The following is a 19,336-nucleotide window of genomic DNA, read 5'->3' on the forward strand; positions in this document are numbered from 1 at the left end:
CCGCCTCCTCCCATCGCAGACAGGGCGGAGAGAACGGGGAGGGAGTTTGGCAGTCACACTGGTACCCTCCCTTCCATCTCCCTTCTCCGGCAGCTGCCATAGGCTCTCATAGGATTCTATGGCAGTGGCTGCCATATTCCGGCCAAAAATAGTTCCAGAACTATCTTTTCTGACCAGCATAAAAGCGTCCGTCCGCAATGCGCACCGTATGCGCTATCTTTGCCGATCGGATGTTTTTACGCAGTGGAATATGCCCATCTGAACAGATGCACTGAAAACCAATGCATCAGATGGGTAGCGCATATCGGCCGGTCATGAAAACGCAGCCGATATACATTCGTGTGAAAGAGCCCTAAAGAAGAAAATCACATCGCACACACATGAAACTCACATTCACGTGCAAGTGGGATGCGTTTTTTCTTTTTTTTCCCTCATCTTGAAAAGAATCACAAAAACAAGACATTCTGCAATATTCCTACAACTTTGTTGCACACTAAATGAAGCTTTTTGCGCGCGTATCGGCGTGTTTTACTATACGCAGTATGTCACGCACCTCCTTGCTTATTGCACGCTCATTTGCGTATGAGGACCTTCCTTTGGTGCACAAATGTACAAGAAAATAGAGCATGCTGTTTTTTTTTTTTTGCACGACCAAAATGGGTGTGCAAAATACGGAAATGTGAACCAACCCATTGAAAAAAATGGCTTCTATACATTCTCTGCGTTTTCTACATGTAAATTTTATCTATGCAAAATCGTGCACAAATACGTGAAGGAGCCCTAAAATACATAGAGGAGGTATGATATTCTAGAGAAACCAGAGCTCCGCGCTCATCATGCGGAGTCCTACATTGGGTATTAGTGCCCTTGGTTGATTAATATGGCTCACGTCTCATGATGTATTGTGTTCGTTCTGCTGCCATACTTGTGTTACAGTATGAAAACATGTATTTGCCTTATTTTTTTCTGAAGCCCTTGACACCATCATGAGACCTCTTCCAATATCACCTGATGCTGAGCTACAAGTGACTGTGGGGTTTGTGGTTGGAGGATAATTATTATGCTGTCATATTCATTTAGCAATGAATAATTCAGCCCAGTGTGACTCCCCGAGCTGCTGGAGCGAGGACGCCGTTGATAAGAAATGTGTGCGGTTGACTATTGCACCTATCTTCCAGCTCCCACTTCTGGACAGATGTGGTCGCTGCTATTCTGCATCTGCATGGCTAATTAACATGATGCATGCCATCATTTTCTATTGTGACCCGAATCTGGAGCAATCCTGCTGATAATGGCTCTCGCTGTTTGCCAGGGAAGCAGCAAGCATACAAGTGGTCCAGCTTGGGAGGCTGCCTGGGATTTTTCAGTTTTCACACTGACAAATCAGGCATGTGGAAAGGAAAGAAAGAGGAGGAGGGAGATGAAGAGGGTGTTGGGGAAGAAGGGAGGACGAGTCACACGAAGAAGCTGCTCTTGTAGAGTAAAAGTGATCTCTGAACCATTTTTCTCCTTTTCGTCTACTTTTTAGCGATAGTATTTTAGAATTCATTTCTCACTGAGTGCCTGCTACTACATCTGAATGAACTGCATTCTATCAGGGTTTTGCACATCCATATATATGGGATTTATTTAACCGAAATGTACTGAATTTTAATTTAACTTGTTACAGAAGATCAGATATCATCACTCTCGGTCAGCCTTCGAGAAACAAAAGGTTTATGTAAGTATTGCTATATTTCTAAAGATGTATGTATACATTTCACAGAATAGGTAGCTAGCTACACATTTCTAGGCTACTATGTTAGGCTTAATATTACATAGCTATACAATATTTTCTCATTGTATCAATATTTCTCAATGGAAACATTATGTACCTGTTCCTCCTCCTATTGAAAAATACTATGTGTAGGGTAATTGTTCACAACCAGGACACATGCAAGATCAATGAGGCTGTAAATGCTTCAGGTAATGAAGACCAATCTATGTATCTATCTATCTATCTATCTATCTCATATCTATGTTTCTTTCTATTATCTATCTATCTACCTATGTCATATCTATCTACCTATCTATCTAATATCTATCTGTCTCATATCTATCTATCTATCTATCTATCTATCTATCTATCTATCTATCTATCTATCTATCTATCTATCTATCTACCTGTATCATATCTATCTATCTATCTATCTATCTATCTATCTATCTATCTGTCTGTCTGTCTGTCTGTCTGTCTGTCTATCTATCTATCTATCTATCTATCTATCTATCTATCTATCTATCTATCTCATATCTACCTGTCTCATATCTATCTAATATTTATCTCATATCCATCCATCCTCTTATATCTACTGTATGTATCCATCTATAATCTTAGTTAATTTAAACACCTCTAATTACGAGACCTCACTACAATATGCTTATAATGATGCAAGTTATACCCATTTTCACACTATACGGAGGATGATCTGAGTCTATTTTCCGATTGCCCATGAGATAGTTCGTTGCTTGACTTCATAAAATGTTATCAGTTAAAAAGATTATAACCAATTCCCTAATGTTGATTCCCATTTTAGTTTAGAATATTTTAATGTTTGTATGAAGTGCAATTGACAACTATTTCCCATGAACGGCATCTGTTTTCCAGCACTTGTGAGCCACAGTCATTAGCTATGGATGCATTCATGAAAGGGCTTTCCAAAGCTAAAGAGGGAGTCGTAGCAGCTGCTGAAAAAACCAAACAGGGTGTGGCGGAAGCAGCAGGAAAGACAAAAGAGGGCGTCCTTTACGTGGGTAGGTAAAAATGGACCAAGAAACTGCCCACTATGAAATTTGGATTCTGATTTCCCTCAAGAGTAAGAGATGTTAAGAGCCCAAGGTGCATTCTGTTCTTCTGTAAGCTTGAGAAAGAGGTTTGTATTTTTCATGTCTGCACAGATAAGATTATTACCCATTTTTCATATTACTCATTGTAGCTAGATAGCATTCATTCTAGTGGACGGCTTCAATGGTATGGAACCTTGTTCAGGAATCATGATAGAATTTAATAGACCAGCTTTGATATTACTGGATGGATCATGAGTTCAGAAAATATATGTTGGTATATTGATGATAAAAATTTATTTAATTTAATAGATTTCGATTATTGGATTGCATAGATGTAAAAAAGTTGAAATTTGAAGCCTTGATTTAGGCACCCTTTCCTCGTCATGCTTTATTTGCCTAGAATGCTGGCTCTTCAAGGTTCCTCTTACACTGCGCCTGATGGTCTTGCCAATGACTATCACTCCTCTGCTTTAACACAGGACAAATAGTCATGAATGGAGGCGGAGCACTGGAGATCTCTTCCAGCCGCCTGCCTCCATTCACATTGAATAGGCGGTTTTTCAAAGATTGAACGACTCCTGTTTACACTGAGCAAGAAGTCGCTTGCTAGTGAGCTGAAATGACTAGCAACTATTCTGTTATTTCTCATTCAGTGCCCTGTGGGAGGCTGTGTGACTGAAAATCAATCTTTTAAGTGATTATTCCAGTGATAACTGCCCTGTGTAAAAGGCAGCGACACCAGTCAACATCAGCAAACCCTGCAATACGCTTAAATAAATGCTAAGAGGAACTTTCACAACCTCCCCCCCCCCCCACGCACACATACATACTCACATACACAATGCATACAGATTGCTTTCATACTTCATTCAGTTCTCTCAATGGCCCCCATAAGTCCCAATGCCAGAGTCTCCTGAAGGCCCCCTTCACACGTGTGTATTTGCGCAGACAATACGCAGAGAATATAATCTATTGATTTTAATGGGTTAATTTAAATGCACATAATTTTCCTGCGCGCAAAGAAAACACAGCGTGCTCTATTTTCCTGTGCACTTGCACTTCCAACGTCCCCATAGAAGTCAATGGGGATTTGCAAATGCGCGCACAATAAGCTGGGAGATGCGTGAAACATTACGTAACACTACATAATTGCGCAGGGAGAGGAACATATCTGGAACTCATTAGATTAATTAGCCATTTCAATTGGTGCGTCTTTGTTTGCCGCACGCAAATGAACATGCCTTGTGGACAAAAAAAGTACAGTAAAATACACCAATACGCATGCAAAAAAGCCTTGTCAGTGTGCAAAAAAGTGTGCATATACACGTGTGAAGGGGACCCAAGTGTACAGAAAGGTAATGGAATTAAATAATGTGGCACAGTTAATGCAGTTGTCTGTGATTTGAACACTTCAGATCAATCAAAATTGGAACTTGAAACTCCGGGGTCCCAGGAACAGCGCCCCCACCTGCCATGTGAGAATTTTAATAATGGTGTCTTCTTTTCTGTCTAAGAGACTTTTGGGCCCCCTCTGGCACCGGGGCCCGGGTCAGTCTGCTACCTCTGCGTCCCTTGCAGCTTTACCCAGTCCAGCATCTGAGCAGATTAAGCAACTTATAAAACCTTTGCATAATTCCCCTCCTTATTAATGTTTTCTCCATACAAATCTTCTATATTTATTGATTTTAATGATCCGCTTGCCTTGGGCAATGTGTAGTCAGACAGCAATCAGGCTGCCTGTCTGAGTATGTACCCTGCAGCGACAACGCTTGTACATCCTTTATTCTATAAAACATGAAATTAGTTATACAGTATTCAATGCCATGCGCAATATTACAAGTCAGCAAGAAACTGAAAGGTTACAATTATACAGAACACAGTTGAACTACACACTTTATTTTCTCTCTACTAAGCAATTATTACTATTCCTACCTGTTTCATCACAGCTGTCTCCTAGCACAAATTGACTTTTCTAAATTCTCTTTTTATACCATACAGGGGGGGGGGGGGGGGGGGCAAAAATATGGAAACACCATACGAAATGCATGGGATTTTAACCATCAGCATGGAGCTGCTATTTTGGCCCCTGCTTGTTTCAGAGCTTTCCAGACAAATTTGTGATTACTTCACCTCTTGCCCTGCTCTGGGTGCTTTTGGCAGCTAGCTGGCAACAGCAGTTTAGTGGCTCAAACCCCTGACTGATGGAAGCTTGTTGCTCGGGCAGATCTTGACTTCTGCCCGGGACCATCTGTGTCATATTACCTCCACTTAAAATTGGTCTCTACATGTCTTATTTGAATATGATTTATAATCCCATGTAACTTAAGGCATGCATTTCGTATGTGTTTCCATATTTTTCTCCATCCACTGTATGTACATTATTAAAGTGTAGAGCTTATAAATGTCCAGCAAAAAATGGCCGAAATATCTGCTCTTACACATTTTATCTACTGTATATCACAAAAAGGCTTTCCCAACATAGTAGCATAAGGCTAGAATTTGCCACTACTATTTGACCAGTTGTTTTCCAACCTGTAGGATCCCCAATTAAGGGCTCCTTCACACGGGCGTATGCGCATTTGCACTCACCTCAGCACATGCTCTTTAGTGCGCATTTTACTATACTTTTTCTGCCCAGAGGGCATGTTCATTTGCGAGCGCCTGACAAAACGCACCACTTGAAATAGATAATTTGTCTAATGAGTCCCGGATGTATTCTTTTTCCAGTGTAATTATGCAGTTCATTACGCATCTCCTTGCATATTGACTTCTATTTTTTGGCGCGAATCAAATGTACACGCAAAATACGGAAATGTGAACGAGCCCATTAAAAGCAGCACTGGGTCAGAAATGAAGCTGAAAGAAATCTGAATAAAATTCTATTCTTTTCCCAGTTCAAGTTAATAATATGGCTTACTTACTGTAATGGACAAGAACCGATTATAGTGAGAGAAAAATGTATACATTTTTAAAAATGGGAAACTATTGACGATGGGCCATACAAGCCAGAAGAGGTTTTTATTTTTTGTATATATTTCTTTACCATCTCTAGGCACACATAACAGGGTACGTCAGGTTTAGAAATAAGTTAAAGAGATATTCCAATCTCGGGAACCGCATTCCAGTGTACTACAAATAGGAAAGTACAGCACTTACCAATAACATGGCTGTTGCCAAAATGCCCAGTTTTCTTAAAAAAGCTGTAACATAGTTTGTAAGGCCGAATAAAGACAATGTCCATCTAGTTCAGCCTGTTTATCCTTCTGTGTTGTTGATCCAGGGGAAGGCAAAAAACCCCAAGAGCAGAAGTCAATTAGCCCTTTTGGGGAAAAAATTCCTTCCCGACTCCCTAATGGCAATTAGACTATTCCCTGGATCAACCCCTAATAGTTCCTACTTGCCTGTATACCCGGATTAACAATTAACCTAAGATTTATATCCTGTAATATCCTTCCGCTCCAGGAGGAGCAAAGTTGTTTGCTGTTTGTTCCTGGGGAAATCAAGCATCTCCGCTCTGGAGAGGAGATTGCCAGCGCTTGTGCACTGCTAACTCACTGTGCAATGATCCACTAGGTGACTGGCATCTCTGGAGCACAGGCGCAATATCTCCAGGCCAGCCACCAGCTATCACTGCTCTCTGCAGAGTAGGGCTTCTGAGCAGCGCAAACAACGAGGAATTGTTCAGGCTGCTCAGAAGCCCATAGCAGAGATGGACCGTTCCTGTAGCAACAAGGAGTAAAAAACTTTAACCTAATAAGGACCAAGTGCCATAAATTTACGGCATTTGGTCCTGGGTTTTAATCCTAGCCAGTTGGATAAATACAATACGGAATTAAAGGGGTTGTCCCGCGCCGAAACGTTTTTTTTTTTTAACCCCCCCCCCCCCCCCCCGTTCGGCGCGAGACAACCCCGATGCAGGGGTTAAAAAAACAAACCGGGTAGTACTTACCCGAATCCCGGCGGTCCGGCGTCTTCATACTCACCTGCTGAAGATGGCCGCCGGGATCCTCTCCCTCTGTGGACCGCAGGGCTTCTGTGTGGTCCATTGCCGATTCCAGCCTCCTGATTGGCTGGAATCGGCACGTGACGGGGCGGAGCTACACGGAGCCAGCATTCTGCACGAGTGGCCCCATTGAAGACAGCAGAAGACCCGGACTGCGCAAGCGCGGCTAATTTGGCCATTAGAGGCCGAAAATTAGTCGGCACCATGGAGACGAGGACGCCAGCAGCGGAGCAGGTAAGTATAAAACTTTTGATAACTTCTGTATGGCTCATAATTAATGCACAATGTACATTACAAAGTGCATTAATATGGCCATACAGAAGTGTATAGACCCACTTGCTGCCGCGGGACAACCCCTTTAAAGCTTCTGCTGTTGCAATGCCTCAGGAACATGCTGGGTCCTCAGCTGTTAGTCAGAGCTGATGACATGGAGGAGAAGGCAGAAGCAGTTTTAGAACGACTTCTGCCTTGTCTCTTGCTGGCTACATAGCACTCAATGAGCACTATGTGGTGAAGACAGTGTCACTTCTGCTCTTTGAACCAGCAATCATGTGATCACCAGGCATCCCCTGCCATTGCAGAGCTGCAGGGTCTTAGCAGACTCAGATCAGCTCTGCCAGTGACTATTGTCACTACAGGGAAATGTTTTTCCCTGTAACTGGGGCTCCTATGGATGCCCCAGTTACAGTGGAGAAGTAAGAAATAAAAAAAAAAGACCATGTGAATGACCCCCAGAGATCTTAGAAGATGTCATGGTGGATACAGATGTTAAAAAAGTAATTACAAATATAAATTTTAAAAAATATAGAATTAAATAAAAATATGTATATAAAAAAGAAAACGACCCACCGCTGATGCAGCAAAAATAATTTTGGTAGTTGAAGAAAAAAAATGTGGCCATAACACCACCACATGGGTAAAATCACTAAAGAGTGCAGGTCCTTTTGGAGCAAAACATCCTAGTCCTTAAGGGGTTAAAGAAAACTACAGCTTTTCAAGAAAATAGGGCATTTTTGCATACATGGCATTGGTGAGTGCTTTACTTTCCTATTTGCACCATATCTATAGGTCGCTCCACCACTCAACTCTCCACCGATACAATGTTTTTTTTTTTCATTAGGGGCCTCTACCAACCTTGATTCAGCTTTGAAAGTGGAAAATGGCTTTAAATATTTGTCCCCATAATGTAATACAGTCTTGGATTTATTGGTGACTATGTAGAGTCCTCTTAACCATAGTGGGATACTACTACAATGTTTTTGAACAGTTGCCCCCAACTAGGGGCTTGGGACTACTGTGTGGCTCTCCATGGGAGCTCTGAGTTATGACTATATGCACTTGTCACATCCACATTAATATTATTACATATCTATCTGTGTCTAAAATTTCAAACAGAAAAATGTATCAGCAAATTGAAATGTCATGATTATGTAGCTTTCCATATTTAATATGTTAACATTTTTGAAATGAATATGGCTCTCGAACCAACAACTCAAAGTTGAATGTGGGTCACAAGGTCTAAGAAGTTGGGACTTCTGTTTTAGAATGATGATTTCTTTTGAAATGTATCCTTGCCAGGAAGCAAAGATTGAATACAGCGCAATTCTAGCACCACAGATGGACAGCACTTGTGCTTGTTAATCTAATTCCGTACAAAAAAGTGAGAATGACAAATGAGTCATGAAATGAGATGTGAAGTGTAATACTGAGAGCTAATACAGAATTCCTGGCATCAAGCTGAGAAGTGAGAGCACGGCTAAAACATCATTTTCTCAAAGATTACAGAACTTTACTATAAAGTAGCAACTGCTGATCATTATTTCCATGACCTTTCTCAATGATCAATGAAAAGCAAATCGCTCATAAAGAGATGTGAAGTATTTCATGTTTTCCAATTACCAAGCAGAATAATTGAAATGTGTGTTTCTTCTATGTTTTATAGGCTCAAAAACAAAAGAAGGGGTTGTACATGGAGTGACTACAGGTATGGCATATGTGATTTTTCAAGGAAAACATATTTGTAATATTCATTAACTAAAGTGTGACAACAGAAAAAAAGACGAGGAAGTCTAATATTTATATGGGTTATGATGGGTCTTATGATTGGGGGATCTCAAAGATTCTCCTCATCTGCTTACATTGGTTCAATACAATACTCCAAACATGAGTAAAAAAAGATACTATAGCTCACTATGAATGAGAATGCTCATAGAATATATAAAAACCTATAACTAAAAGAGTGCGCCATATCCCAATAAAATTGCTTCTTTATTACATCAACCTACAAGATATTGTGGATATTTTGGAAATAGATGGAACCCCCAACCCTCAAATGCCCATGACCATCATCCTTGAAATGTGCATAGTGGGCCATCAGCACATTCATCATTATTAGATTGACACGATGTTCGCTACCCGAACATAAAATGTTTCAAAAGTGGAGGTTGTAAACTTCTAAATCTGCTTGGTTAGGTGATTATTTAGAGTGTCACTTTGTATTTGGAGCAGATATCTAATATAAAAAAGCCTACAGGTCTCTCTCTGTTTGTCTGTCTTTCTCTCTGTCTGTCTGTCTCTCACTCTGTCTCTTTAGCTCTGTTTGTCTCTCTCCCTTATTGTCTGTCTCTCTGCCTTTGTCTCTTTCTCTCTGTCTGCCTCTCTCTCTCTCTGTGTCTGTTTCTGTCTTTCTCTCTCTCTCTCTCGCTCTCTGTCTCTACCTCTTTCTGTCTTGGTAGTGCTCTTTCTCTCTGTCTGTCTCTTTAGTTCTCTTTCTGTCTCTCTCTGTCTGTCTCTCGCTCTCTTTTTCTGTCTCTCTATCGCTCACTCTATGTCTTTCTATCGCTTTTACTATGTCTCTCTATCACTCTCTCAGTCTTTCTATTGCACTCTCTCTGTCTATCGCTCTTTCTTTGTCTGTTTCTCTCTGTCTCTCTATCGTTCTCTCTTTCTGTCTGTCTCCCAATTGGTCTCTCTCTCTATTGCTTTCTCTCAGTTTCTCTATCACTCTCCATCTGTCTATTTCTCTATCGCTCTCTCTCTTTCTATCTGTTTCTCTATTGTTTTATTTCTGTCTGTTTCTCTATTGCTCTCTCTCTGTCTCTTTCTCTATTGCTCTCTCTGTCTGTCTCTCTATCACTCTCACTTTCTGTCTATCATTCTCTCTCTGCTTCTCTATTGCTTTCTCTCTTTGTTTCTATTGCTGTTTCTCGCACTGTCTCTCTCTATTGCTCTGTCACTCTTTCTCTAGTGCTCTCTCTCTGTCTGTTTCTCTATCATTGTCTCATGCTATTGCTCTTTCTCTAACTGTCTCTCTCTCTATTGCTCTCTGTCTCTATCACTCTCTCTCTCTGTCTGTCAATTGATCTTTCTCTCACTGTCTCTCTATCGCTCTCTCACTGTCTCTCAATTGTCTCTCTCTATTACTGTCTCTCTCTCTGTCTTGCTATTGCTCTCTGTCTCTATCACTCACTCTGTCTCTCTATCGCTGTCTCTATTGCTCTCTCTCTGTCTGTCTATCGCTGTCTCTCTCTGTCTCTAATGCTCTTGGTAGGGCCGTGTATGGTGCAGCTTAGCAGTGTATGCTGTGTTCCTTAGCAATGCTTCACTTTCTCCAGTGCATGTCTGAAGCACAGCGGCGCATGCCCATAGACTTAATATTGTAACTTTCAACCCGCCTGCCAGGTCCCTGAATGTATTAAACTCACATTTTATGATTTTACGGCACTGGTGAGCATATGTGTCATCTAATAGCACCAACATCATACACCAAATTTATAGCAAAGGGGTCAAAGTGTAGTGAAAGAAAAAGCATGTAGGCTTATTTATATTCGACTAGCTTACCCGTCGCGCGTTGCTGCGAAGACAGACAGACATACATTCATTCGTTTTTATATATCTAGATAACAACCAATCACAGCGCAGCTTTCATGTTACCTCAGTGGTATAATATATAACAACCAATCACAGCGCAGCTTTCATGTTACCTTAGCAGTATAAAATATAACAACCAATCACAGCGCAGCTTTCATGTTACCTCAGCAGTAAGAGAAATAACAACCAATCACAGCGCAACTTTTATTCTGCCTCAGCAATATAAAAAATAGCAACCAATCACAGCGCAGCTTTCATGTTACCTCTGCGGTATTATATATAGAAACCAATCACAGCACAGCTTTCATGTTACCTCAGTGGTATAATATATAACAACGAATCGCAGCGCAGCTTTCATGCAACCTCAGTAGTATAAGAAGTAGCCACCAATCACAGCACAGCTTTCATGTTACCTCAGCAGTATAAGAAATAGCAACCAATCACAGCACAGCTTTCATTTTACCTCAGCATTCTCAATATCCAGCAATTGTCTTGCGAAACGTTCGGCGGATGCATCATTTTCTGGTTGAACACTCATCCCGTTGCTCGTAATGCCTTTTGGTTTCGTGCTTGAGATGGAAATCAAACGATCTTTGTCTGGGAGGCATAACTGTCGACGATGCTCGTACGCGCGGCACCTATCGTAGGATAGTTGTACTATGCCAGTAATCTTCCCAGGAGTGTATTCAGCAACTTCCCAAAGTCTCATGGCAATTGGATGAATGGTGTAGTAAAGCATAAAGGACAGACAGACAGACATACATTCATTTATATATATCAGGAAGTGAGAGAATTAGATTCTGTACGTAAAATTTGGACGCTAATTGTTTTGCGCTTAGAATTGAATAATGGAGTTGGGACCCATTAGCTTTTCCTATTTATGACATATTCAATGCCCGTGCCAAATTTTAAGTTTCTATGTGAGAAAATTACATTCCGTACGTAAAATTTGGACGCTAATTCTTTTGCGCATAGAATTGAATAATCGAGGTGGGACCCATTAGCGTTTACTATTTATGACATATTCAATGCCCGTGCCAAATTTCAAGTTTCTATGTGAGAAAATTACATTCCGTACGTAAAATTTGGACGCTAATTCTTTTGCGCATAGAATTGAATAATCGAGTTGGGACCCATTAGCTTTTCCTATTTATGACATATTCAATGCGCATGCCAAATTTCAAGTTTCTATGTGAGAAAATTACATTCCGTACGTAAAATTTGGACGCTAATTCTTTTGCGCATAGAATTGAATAATCGAGTTGGGACCCATTAGCTTTTCCTATTTATGACATAATCAATGCTCGTGCCAAATTTCAAGTTTCTATGACATTGGGAAGCGAGAAAATTAGATTCCGTACGTAAAATTTTGACGCTAATTCTTTTGCGCTTAGAATTGAATAATCGAGTTGGGACCCATTAACTTTTCCTATTTATGACATAATCAATGCTTGTGCCAAATTTCAAGTTTCCATGACATTGGGAAGCGAGAAAATTAGATTCCGTACGTAAAATTTGGACGCTAATTCTTTGGCGCTTACAATTGAATAATCGAGTTGGGACCCATTAACTTTTCCTATTTATGACATACTCAATGCTCGTGCCAAATTTCATGTTTCTACAACATCGGGAAGTGAGAGAATTAGTGGCAATGATGGAAATCGAACGATCTACGTGGGGGGGGTCGTAACTGTCGATGACGCTCGCGCATGCGCCATTTATCATAGAATATTTGTACTATGCCTATAATCTTCCCAGGAGTGTACTCAACAACTTCCCAAAGTTTCATGGCGATCGGATGAATGGTGTAGTAGCGCATAAAGGACAAACAGACAGACAGACAGACACGCACGCATACAGACATACATTCAATTTTATATATAGGTCAAGAGAGACAACACCCCCTCTTGACCCACCACAGGCCTCTCACCAGCCAAGGCAGAAACCTACTGCACACTGGTACGGTTTGCCACCCGGACGGTAATTTACCGGCCTGGCCGGTATTTTTCCGGCCTGTCAAGTGCCGTTTTTTTTTTTTTTTACCGTCCAATATTGTGGTCGGGCTGCCGTGTCCCCCGCAGGGATGAAGAACATATCTGCCACATGCGGCAGATGTTTTCTTCATCCCCACGGCGAATAAAGAATTCCCTACCGCAGCTGTCACAGATGACGCTGCGGTGGAGGATCCAGCCGCCAGCACCCCTTAATTGTTTTTCAGGGAAGGGCTTTAAATAGAAGCCCTTCCATGAAAAACAACCCAAACTGGTGTAAAAAATGAAAAAAAAATCACACTCACTTTTCTTCAGCTGCCGGGGCTCAGTCACATCCTGTCTCCACAGTCCCCGGCTCTACAGACTGCAGCGTGTTCTCGCAAGCAGATTACATTTAGTGTGATTTACACTAAATGTCATCTACTCACGAGAACATGCTGGCCTGGATCCGACACATGCGCACACCCGCTGGACTGGATCCAGGAGATAAAGGGAAAAAAAATGCTGCAATAAGCCACGCCCCAAGACCCCCTCCCCCGACCCCTTTTTTTTACCATAGCCTGTATTTTTTTGTGACAAGGGTGACAACCTTACACACTGATGAAGGGCAAACACCCCGAAACTGCTGTCTGTGTATGGTTTTCTGACTTAGTTTCCTATTCCCAATCAATGTTATAAAGACCAGTATAAAAGAGTCTGACATAGATTTGAAGGAATGCTGCCATCCAATAGGTGGCAGGGGTACTGTTCCATCTTCCTTATTTGCACTCATATATATATTGCACCGTTGATGATGTCCTTGCTGTTCTAAAATGCACCTTATTCACAGTTTATAAGCGGATAAAAGTATATTGTACATTGTAATAGTGATTGTACACTTAAACTTTAAGGTATTGAACATTCTCGGTCTTTGGTTGCACCTGTGGACACACTAAGAGTCCGTTTACACGGGACAATTGTATCTCTACATAAAGTGATCATGGAGCCAGCCGGAATCACAGTGCTGCACTGCGCATGTGCAAGCGCAAGAATTGAGCCATTCTATCGCGCGACCCTGTACAGATACCCACAAATGTCATGGAAGCGTCTCGCCTCCCGAATCTATACTACACATGCGTGAGAGTGAACCTATCTCTCGCATGACTAATGGCACCACTCTATGTTCACAGAGCTGATCAGTGCCCTCATATTCAAGTGCATGTGCAGAGAACTCCACCACCGCTGCTCCTTGCTATCCGAAAGACTCTTCCACTGATCTGCCCGTAGGTGGTAACAAAGGGCAGTTGGGACCTCTCCTTACTTCGTGATACACGCTGTAGTAATCTCTCACGTTCACGGGCATGAGCTTTGACCCTGAGGTCTGCAATCAGATTCCTGGTGTAACCCCTCTCAAGAAATCTGTCGCAAATCTCACACAGACAATTATCTACAAAATCGTTATCCACAATCCTCCTAATCCACAGGAGCTGGCTCCACGGAAGCAAAGCCAGCATCCTGGGTGGGTGGCAGCTGCTGTAATTCAACAGACCATTATGGTTCATAGGTTTCGCAAAGAGGTCAGTTTTAAGCATGCCTTCTGATCTTAAGACTATAACTTCCAAGAACTGGATTTGGTGTGTAGAACAAGTCAGGGTGAAGCTTAGGCCTGGGAGTATATGGTTGATTTTATTATGGAAGGCACGTAGACTGGCCTCAGTGCCTCTCCATATGATGAAGATGTTGTCTATATACCTTCACCATGCCTGGACCAAAGTCCAGGTTAGGGAGGTATTTATCGGCATCTCCTCCACCTGATCCATGAAGATGTTTGCGTAGGTTGGGGCCACACTGAACCCTATGGCAGTCCTACGCCTTTATCTGTAAAATTTACCATCATATAGGAAATAGTTATTAAACAGAATGCACTTGAGGAGGGTCATAATAAACTGCATCTTGTTATTAAGCATATCAGATCTCACCAAATGATCCCTCATGGCCTGAAGGCCCCGCATGTGATCAATATTTATGTACAATGATACAATGTCAAAAGATCCCAGGATCATCTCCTCCGTGATCCTGACCTCACGGATCTTCAATAGAAAATCCGTGGTATCCCTGATATAGGATTTAGTACTCAATACAAAATGTCTTGAGACGTTATCCAGGAACTTTGAGGTATTGGTATAAAGAGAGCCTCTCCCTGATATGATGGAGCGTCCAGGGGGGTTCTCTAGGTTTTTGTAAATCTTTGGGAGGGTATAGAGTATTGGAACAGCTAAATGTTTTGGTAGCAGAAATTTTTTTAATTGGCTATCAATTATGCCTTGATGTAATGCATCCTCCAATATGAGGTTTAGTTCATTCTGAAATATTGATGTGGGGTCCGATGTTAATGCCTTGTAGACTTCCCTAACACCAAGCTGGGAAAGAATCTCCTCATGGTATGAGGACGTGTCCATCACCACTATAGCACCCCCACTTGTCCACTGCGCGTATAGTGATAGAGACATCCCCCCAAGTTCCCTGAATGCAGCCAATTCAACTCTTTTCAAATAACATTTCTTTTGACAAGACCGAAGTCCAGGATGGGGTGGTATATATCGACATTTCCTCCACCTGATCCATGAAGATGTTCACGTAGGTTGGGGCCATATTGGACCCCATGTCAGTCCCACACCTTTGTCTGTAAAATTTACCATCATATAGGAAATAGTTATTATACAGAACGAGGAGGGTCATAATAAACTCCATCTTGTTATTAGGCATATCAGATCTCACCTCAGATTTCTTCCCTGCATTGCATGGTATGGTGGCAGTGCTGCTGGGCATGCTTTGCTCCTGTTATTGGAAGGGTTTCTAGAAGTGGTTGTGGACCATGGCCCAGAGAGTCCTTGGGTGATCTACAAAAGACACCCTGTAAGTGTGACCTGAGCTGTGCTGATCAGCCAGTTTTCTACCCTGTGGGGCTGAGCTGCACTGAACAACAGTGTATACTGAGAGTTGTGTGATAAGGTCTGTTGGCATGTGATGAACCACATTGAAGACCGGAGGCAAAAGTGAGTTATGCCAATTTGGCGACACATCTTAGAGAGAAACTGCACGCTACAGTAAAAGTAAATCGGAGTGTGAGGAAGAGACTGTGCAGTAGAGACTGTTGCCGTTTCTACTGATAAGGGATAGTTGGATTAAAAGTGTTAGAGACTGTGTTGCTGCACACTAGCAAGTAATGCCTCAGTGAAGAAGTGCAACTGCCAAGTAAATTGCTGCTGAAAAGACACATAACCATTAAGACTGTTGCGCTCATTAAAAGACTGAAACTGTCAAACCCAATGCTGTATTATGAGCGAATTCCCGTTCTGGTTGACCAAGCTGTATCTAGGGAACCCTTTTTGCACCATCCTTAAGTAGGGTCCGGCTGACACACTCAGGGCTAAAATCTGCAAGGTCTGACCCCTTTATACCCTTGTCATCTCCTCATTGTGAGAACACCCCAAGATTTGAGTGGTATCAACAGGTTACATACCATTATTCAGCAAATTTAACTTGACATTTCCAATGCTATGTGATATGTTAAAACGTCAAATTAAAGTGTGCTAAATCTGTACCCCAACCAGTTATGGCCTGGAATTTATGGAATAGGGATAGCAATGCATATTTTGTGAATACTTTTTCTTAAAGTGGATCTGTTGGGTCCATATGCATCTCCAAATGTCTGGCACTATAAAATAATTGATACATATGGAAGATAAATTATTGAAGGAACCTCAGTAATACTGCGATACAGTACATTTTTCCTGCCAAAAATGCAAATAAGTTGTAGTGAGTCTAGCAGGCTGTTCAGCAGTATAGTGAGTCAGGCATATGTAAATCATCCCCATTGTTTTCCACCCCACTACAATGACTGATACTGTTCTGTTGCAGCAGCATCACATAAACAGGCACCAACATCCCACACAAATCACTCTACTGCAATCTAGCACATGTCCAGAAGATGTAGTTCAGTGTATTTCGCTAATGGTCCGGTCTATGTTCACCGCAGACAGAAAATACATAGATCAAGTATTGCATGCGTCAATGATGTAATGCTGCTGTTTGGGAGGGTACTTGGACGTGACGTGGACGCTTTAACATTTAGGCTCTGTTCACACTTGTTCTATGAGTTTAATTGAGGTCTTTGGTCATTATATCTCTCGCTGTTATAATGACAAACCCTGGTGGAGCCCCAACTAACCTTGTAAAAACAACATCATGACTTATGTTTTAAACAGATGTTATGACACTGGATTACATAGAATCTAGCTGGATAGCAACATTTTTCTTTTAGGCTAGTTTCAAAAAGCAGATTATTGGTACATTTATGTATTTGTAATACCCTTACGTGAAACTAACTTTATGGAAAGATCATTTTTTTATGAAAAATGGTGTGTTTCATTGGCATAATCCCACTACCATGCTGTCCATGCACTGGATTCCATTTTTAAACTAAAAAGGGTTTTCTGGGACAGATTGGTAGGAATCTTTTATTTTCGCTATATACTGATAATTTCCTGTAAGTAAGTTAACCAGCTGTCTGAGGAAGAGGTCTGCGTACCTCAAAATACTTTACATTGCGGTTTGATTTTACAAAGTAAAAACATTAGATTCTATACTATTGGCTTACTTCTACAAAACTGTTATTTGGCTCCACACATGGTTATTTGGATTCCATAGAGGTTTATAAACTCACTTATTTTTCAAATTCACAGACGTTGCTTAGACCATGGGTCCTCCAGTGTACTAGGCCATCAACACTTGCTAAATTCCATATCCACACTTTTTTGTCCGTTCACCTCTACCCCATTCCAACACACTAGTACACTAACTCCAATTGGCATCGCATCTGGGCGCTCTGCGATTCAAATAAAGCTGTGGCGACTTTGACTCTCAAAATAAAGTGTTTTGTGTACTTATTGCAGAGCCTTTAGTTTACCATAGTTTGGGTTGTTTTAAGATTGAGTGAGAATTCATCCCATATTCAAAAGTCATGATTTATGTACTGCCAAAACTTGCTGAAAGCCTGAGTGAGATAAGGAAGACCAGTTGTTAGGAACATGTGCAGTGAACAGGAGTTAATGAAGAGTGGATGGAGATGACTCTCGCCTGGTCACGGTGGTGGCTACTTAGCCTACGAGGGTAGCTCGAGCTGCAGGTGGGATTGCAAAGGAGTTTCTGGCTAAATGAATTGATGTTGGTTTGTCATGACGCCAGTGCCTTAATGTAATGTATTCCCTTAGTGGAATAAGAAGATAAGTCGGATGGTGGTAAAGTAGACCTGAAGGAACACAGTTAACTTTCATTTGCAAGATGAATACAACTCACACAATGCTTAGTAAAATGCTGTTAAAATCCACAATATATTCACACATGACAATGGAAGATGACCATTAAGTTTTTAGCTTTCACTATATAATAAGACTGAGTGGGACATTTGCTGGACTCTGGTGATATTCTCTCAGCTGAAATTTGTACTTTTAGGAATGGGTTAAATTTGGGTGCTTAAACTCCTTTGTGAGATGTGAAGGATGGTGCATGCTCTCTTGGGGGAAACTAACTCCTGACTGTGCAGGGACTTCTGCATTTTGGTGTGTAAACTCACAATTGTGATATCTGGTATCTTTCCAGCCTACACGAGAGTATGCCCTGGTTCACGTGTCTCCTGGCAGGGTTGAAACAGACTCCTCTCCTGCTGCGGGCTCTTTCCTCAGCCAGGCCTTGGCTTCTACTCTCCTCAGCACTTCCTTCTCTGAACACTTCTCTCCACCAACTCCTCACTTCCCTTCCTCTGTGTACTACATGTGCTTGGCTCCCTCTTCCCCCTAAAGAGTGCCTCCCATGTCAGCATAACGGTTCATAGCAAGGTCTAAAGGACCTATTAACCTTAGGACTACCCTGAAGGACCCTCTGGGTCACTACACATGCTGCCAGTACATGCCTGGCAAGCAGCATTAGTTATGTGGCTCATATATGTGTCATATCTTTTATTACTTCAGGGTATGGTTATAAATAGGTTTTTCCAAAAATTTATTAGGTAGAAAACATCTTTATAGGGAAATTACTAGTAATTATTAGGAAATTATAGCACTGAGCCACTTACTAATATGATATAGTGAAAGGGATTGGAGTTGTAACTACACGGCTGCTGTTTTAGAACGTGTGATGATGTCACCATCATGTGATCAGGGGCGGAGCTCAAAGCACCAGTGACTGATCACATGACGGTGACATCATCACATGTTACTCACGGAGTCCCTCACGCACAGGTGGTCATTAGTATTTTGATGCTTAAGGGCTCATTCACAAGAGTGTATTTGCACCGCTCATTACTCGCACAATATTTGTGCATGTATTACACAGTAAATAGAATCCATTGATTTCAATAGGTTTGTTCACATGAGCGTATTTTTTCAAGCAATGCATGATCATGTGAAAAAACACGCAGCTTGTCCTATCTTGGTGCATATTATGCACCATAGAAGCACAATGAAATCAATGGGTGTGTTTAAATACAAACAAAATGCATGGGAAACGTGCATATTTGCTGCATATTTACACTCAAGATTAACCCCAGACCAGACACTTTACCCATGTGGTGGTTTTCCTGCCTTTTTTTTTTTTTTTTAACTATCAA

At 41.4% G+C, this 19,336-nt stretch overlaps 1 protein-coding gene across 1 annotated transcript in view; it reads left to right on the forward strand.

Moving 5' to 3' along the window:
* The first annotated feature begins 1,449 nt into the window (after positions 1-1,449).
* The window catches only part of SNCA (synuclein alpha), an 86,674-nt gene continuing 68,787 nt past the window's right edge, over positions 1,450-19,336 (forward strand). Inside the window, exons 1-3 of the mRNA XM_066574897.1 lie at positions 1,450-1,720; positions 2,648-2,793; positions 8,772-8,813. Of these exons, the coding sequence (XP_066430994.1) occupies positions 2,673-2,793; positions 8,772-8,813 (163 nt within the window). The 5' untranslated portion in view covers positions 1,450-1,720; positions 2,648-2,672. The remainder of the gene's footprint in view (positions 1,721-2,647; positions 2,794-8,771; positions 8,814-19,336) is intronic.

The sequence above is a fragment of the Eleutherodactylus coqui genome, chromosome 7 (genome assembly GCF_035609145.1).
Source record: "Eleutherodactylus coqui strain aEleCoq1 chromosome 7, aEleCoq1.hap1, whole genome shotgun sequence".
In the NCBI taxonomy this organism is placed as follows: Eukaryota; Metazoa; Chordata; class Amphibia; order Anura; family Eleutherodactylidae; genus Eleutherodactylus; species Eleutherodactylus coqui.